Genomic DNA, 5,467 nt, shown 5'->3' with positions numbered 1-5,467 from the left:
TTACTTGTAAGCTACTGTAGGTGTTTTATCGTGGCCGCTGGGATCACATCAATCAATAGAGGACAGTCGTGACAGTATGTTGTAATTTATATTTATAATTTGTAATATATGATGATTTATACGTGGTGAATGCACTACATCGTGCCACAGTTTCTTTCTTATATAACTAAATCAAATAAAAGAGGAGTTCTTTACCTTCAGGCCCAAATCAAGAGGAAACATGCAGTGATGTGCATGTTAGCTTAGCATTTGGAAATACAAGATGTCATAAAATACATGGCAGTTTGAGCAGACACAGTGATTAAGATAACCTCCATGAAAGAGCACTACTGCCCTCTTGTGTTTGGGGGTGGAAAGGGCAGAAATAAGAACATGGAAACTGCTCTACATTTAATCTTGACTTTAGAGCAACTTTAGCCCACTTACAGATGTCACTCACTCACTCACTCACTCAACAAAGCACAAATCATACCAAATCATTTCAAAGCTGTTTCTTTCTACCATTTGCTTTATTTGCGCCTTAAATCAAGAGCGGTATTCTAGAAAGGTTTTCACAGTACATTGGGCTTCCTCTATTTACACATGGGAGTACGAAAAAAACATAGATTGCATTCTACGTTACGTATTCATAACATCAACTATTTTTAAATGTATCTCCCCTGATCACTTGACATCCACGTTAAATTAGGCACATTTAGGCGTAGAAATATTCCTCAGTATTATCTTTCACACTCAGCAAATCTCTCTCTTTTTTGTTTTTCTCTCTCTCTCTCTTTCTCTCTTTCTTTCTCTCTCTCTCTCTCTTCTCTCTTTCTTTCTCTCTCTCTCTCTCCCTCTCTATCTCTCTCTCCATTCTCTCTCTCTTTTTTCTTCTCTCTCTCTGTCCCTCTCTTTTTCTATCTCTCATGTCTCTCTCACTCTCTGTATATCATTGCTCCCTCCTCTTTACTTCTCTCTCCTCTTTCTCTGTCTCTCTCTGTGCTCGTCTCTCCATTTCTTTCTTCTCCTCTCTCTTTCTCTCTCTTTTCATTGCACTTTCTCTTTCTCTCTCTCTATCCTCTGTCTCTCCATTCTCTCTCTCTCTGTCTCTCTCTCACTTTACCGTTCTCCTCTCTTTCTGCGCTCTCTCTTTCCTATCTCCTCTCTCTCTCTCTTCGTCTCTCTCTCTTTACCTTTCCTCTCGTCTTTTTCTTGCTCTCTCTCTCTCCATTTCTCTCTCTCCCTGCCTCTCTCTCACTTTACCGTTCTCTCTCTCTCCTCTCTCTCTCTCTCTCTCTCTCTCTCTCTCTCTCTCTTTCTCCCCCTCACTCTCTTGCACCAAACAAAATGTGTCTCTTTTAAAGTAGAGTTTGCTCTCTGCTTGACTCCCATCTCCGGTGAAAGTGTTTCATTTCACTAATGCAGAAGTGAAACCGTCTCAGTGAATACTCTGGGGGCCGTGGGAATAATCAAAACACTGCTAGAGCCAGCGAGGAATACAAACACCAGTTAAGAACAAAGGAAATGGAAATCAATGGCAGGATATGCAGATTTTTTTGACAGCTCGACACGCAAATAATCTTTTGGGAGTTTGCCCTCTGTTGCCTTTGCCAGGTTAAAATAACAACTGAGCAGGAAAATATAAAATGCAGTATGTTGTAAAAAGGGCACTGCATCACACTTACTTAGTTTTGTGTGAAGGTGTTCCAAAACAATCAATAAAGAATGTATTGCATTTCAAGCAAGGCTGAATCACCTAAGGCATGGTCATATCTATAAGTGTGTGGCTACCAACCTCAGGAATTCATTTAAAGCTGTATTATTTAAAAGCTGAACTTCAAGTCCTATGCGCAGTTGTATTTGTCAGTTTGTCGACACTTGAGAAGCTTGAGGAAAGTTTCCATCTTATGGGCGTCTTTCTTGAAGCAGCTGAGTAAGGTGTAGTCTCTCATCACAGATTCCAGCATCTCTGGCTGCGCTTCGTACTGGAATAAACCGTGTTCACTGTTGTTTGTGGTCAACAGTCCTTCGTCTAACATCTGCACGGCAACATGATGGAAACATTAAGAAAAGAAGGTGTGTATTGTTTAGGTCTTTTAGAGTGAAAGAGATACATCAAGCTTTAGTTCTAGTATCCAAGTAGTACAATGCAATGTCGTAATTATACATGCTACTGCGGGTTTAGTTGTTCAACAGTGATGCAGACACAGGGTTTGACCCACCTTCTTTATGAGGACCACCACCCCTTGCTCTAGACTGATCAGTTTCTCGGACACCCACTTGGTCTTGTTTAGCAGCGTGTCAGGAGCGACCTCGTAGAGATCCAGCGAGGTCTGCAGGTAGACCAAAGGCTCGATCCACGACTGGACCAGTATCAACACAGAGTGGAGCAACCATTTGTCCTGCGGGGGCACACAGGTGAGGAGTTCAAAACAACTGAATGTATTGATTAAGTAAAACGTGAAAAAGTACAAAAACATAACTGACCACAAAGGTGTCCCTGAAGGCTACACATGAAACTTCTCTTTTCAGGAACATTCATGTATTAAATGAGCAGCCATGTGCCCTTCACAATTATTGTTTAGATAGTAATGAACAGACATAAATCGAAAAAGGCTGGATAACAGCGTAGCTTTTGATCAAGGACTTACCAGCTGCAAAACATTCTGCAAAACACAGTGGGTTGAAATGTCAGAGGTGAAGCAGTTGAGCCTTCTTAAATTCCCCTAAGCAGAGCAGACTTGAAAGCAAGTGAAAATGACCACCGTACAAATGGCCGTTAAACCGCAGAGCAGGCAATATCTCAGCAGAAAGGGCAGAGGATAAATTATTAACATAAAGAAGAGCCCTGCAGTCTATGCAGTTTCAAAGATCACAGTTACTATTAATGGCGATGACATAACTTTCAAACCAGCAGCTTCAAATATTGTTAACAACCCTTAAGGATATTGCTTTTTGCCATATATACACTTAGACTTTGTTAGTTAAAGAAGGAATATTGTAGATATTTCCATTAACCATATTACAGTTCAGCTATATCACCCGTCATAGGTCTTTCGCTAAGTGGCTCGATCTAGTTTCCACCCGACTGATCCGGCTGACATTGGGCCTAAAAGGCTCAGAAGGCACAGACGCATAGACACACACCACCACCTGTACTCAGATTTTATTTGTGCGTACAAGGAAACTGCCTTGGTTAACACAGATATACACATTGACACATAAAAGCAGAGTTGCACACCCACATGCTGCCATTATCAACAGACTTAGATCAAACCCCCGACAGGTGAAATAAAACATTTAGAGGTGATCAGCGGCCATGTACTCACAGATATCTGTTGGATTTCACTTCTGGAGCTGGGGATGGGTAAGGCTTTGGTGATGCATGAGTAGCCCGCTTGGTTCCTCTGGAGCTGCAATGGGAACGGGATAAACATATCCTCCTAGAAGTCCACGCAAGCATGGAGGGGGGAAGCAAAAACACGTGAGAATATTTATATAAATGTATCCTTAAAACCCCTAATTAAGGTGAAAAGCTTATGTCAGGTTCACTGTCTATATTCAAAACTAAAGGTCATAAGCAGCAGGATCCTGATCTGTGTTAAAATGGTTTGTAGTTTCAAGTTTTTAAATAGACGTGCACGACTTCAAGCCTTCAGTTCTCTTAGATAGAGAATTATAAGAAACCACAAGAAAAGAAACATCTGAAAAACAACGACAAAAGCTTCACCAATCTCTGCCACCGCAGAGACTCATTTTGTTGGGCGGCATGTTCTCTTCTGTAGACCTCATGCAGCGTCTTCTCGGTAACAAGTCCTACATCATCCCATTTCAAAGACCACTTTGGATCTCGAGCCGCACAGTGAAGGGGATTCAACAGGCTGCAAAACCTGTGCTCTCACTGCTTGCAGTATATCATTATCACATTCGTATTACTGCATCGGAGGCCTGCTCCTTCAATAAAACATCTTTTGGCTCAGAAGAGAAATAAAAGAAGATTACTTTGAAGCCCGGCAGTGAGGCGATGATCATGTCAGAATCAAAAGCAAATAACACGGAGTATCTAACGGAAAGCGCCAGTCCTTTTGGTCCAGCATATTGTGAAAAAGTCCAACAAAAAGTAATTTTGCTTTCATTGTTGAACTCATTCCAAGTGTTGCTGGAGTGCATAGAATCTATGATAAAAATATACCGTAGCTTGGGAAATGTACGGCTCGCTACTATAACTTTTTAGCATTGACTACAAACAACATATTTCCACTGCTCTTGAATGCCCTGATTTTATGACCACAAGTCTTTTTTTTGTTCTATATAAAAAGTAATATCATGCAGCTTCTCAAACGCAAAGATGCTGCATCGCTGTCACTGTAGCCTTTGCCTCAGGCTGCGTTTCAACACCACTGCTTTTCAAAATGCTGATTTTACCTTTCAAAATGTTTTCTTTTTTAAACTAACTCCTGTCCTACATGAGCGGATAAGAACATTCCCTCTGTATGTAATGGATGGATTTCCTTTCACTTGAATCCTCTCTTTCTAAGCGCAATGAAAATGTCTTTTTTCTTCATGTGATGCTCAGTGTGAAGAGGGATTCAGTTTCCCCTGAGGCTAAACACACGCTATAAATATGCCTTTATAGTATGCTGTCAGAACCTGTGGATGCAACGGGTCTTTTCCTCACGAGTTCAAAGATTTTTTTGGGGGGCAGTGGTCGGTGTTACTCACAAACAAAGAGCAAGATTCTTCTGAGACACGGTAGATGAGCTCGGCGTGCTGGATGACTCGGTCTAGAAGTTTCTCTTGAGTGATGGAGGGGCAGCGGGAGAAGCTTCCCTCCTCTTCCTTACAGTCTAGCGGGATGCTTACGGTAAGCACATAGGGCCAGAGCAGTAGAGGCCATACTACCCGCTGCATAACTGAAGACAAACAATAAAAACCTTCTTGAGAATTACATCAATCAAAATCACTGATGGACTTAATAAAGTGATGTTATCTGTCACTACAAATACAAAGCATACTGTATCTAAGTGTGATGCATTACCTGTCATCATGTTCATTCTGTCAAGTCTTTCGTATCTTCTCTGTCATGTCGACTTGATATATAAAGCTTGAGAACTCCATGAATAAAGGAAAAGGTCATTTTGGTCTTGCGTAGGTTCTTGTAAAAAGATACTGGCCTTCCCAAAGCAATGCATTTCTTTCCTCATGCATAACACTAAGATAGTAACTATAGACAGGCATGCTAGGCCTGAATACAGTACTTTTATTCCTGATTTAAAGTTACAACCTGGGAGTTTTTCTTTTATATATTTCTGGCGATATGAAATCCGTATCAGTCGATTTAAAAAAAGAAATCCAAATAAATGTTTTGTACATTTATATTCCACCTAGCATCCTGACACCACTGGCCAATAATCCAAGAATAAAGACTGAGACTGATTAGATTTATCAAACAAAAGCTCAGAAAAGGAATGGGATGAAAGATCCCTCC

General features: G+C 40.9%; 1 protein-coding gene across 1 annotated transcript; it reads right to left on the bottom strand.

The window, feature by feature from the left end:
- Positions 1–1,823: 1,823 nt before the first annotated feature.
- Positions 1,824–5,033, bottom strand: smtla (somatolactin alpha). The gene is made up of 5 exons (XM_029446522.1): positions 5,018–5,033; positions 4,702–4,892; positions 3,309–3,422; positions 2,202–2,381; positions 1,824–2,018 (listed from the first exon to the last, which is right to left on the bottom strand). Exons 1-5 carry the CDS (start codon positions 5,031–5,033, stop codon positions 1,824–1,826), a joined length of 696 nt encoding a protein of 231 aa, XP_029302382.1.
- Between the last annotated feature and the right edge of the window lie 434 nt (positions 5,034–5,467).

This window comes from Cottoperca gobio, chromosome 13 (genome assembly GCF_900634415.1).
Source record: "Cottoperca gobio chromosome 13, fCotGob3.1, whole genome shotgun sequence".
Taxonomy (NCBI): Eukaryota; Metazoa; Chordata; class Actinopteri; order Perciformes; family Bovichtidae; genus Cottoperca; species Cottoperca gobio.
Note: the sequence above shows the minus strand (reverse complement) of the source record. Positions and strands in the feature narration are given on the sequence as shown.

Bases quoted from the DNA above. Each gene is read 5' to 3' on its own strand.
- smtla (XM_029446522.1), bottom strand. The intron at 2,382-3,308 runs GTGAGTACATGG...GTGCCCCCGCAG, and splicing joins GTGAAATCCAACAGATATCT to GACAAATGGTTGCTCCACTC. The intron at 2,019-2,201 runs GTGGGTCAAACC...GTTGCCGTGCAG, and splicing joins TGGTGGTCCTCATAAAGAAG to ATGTTAGACGAAGGACTGTT.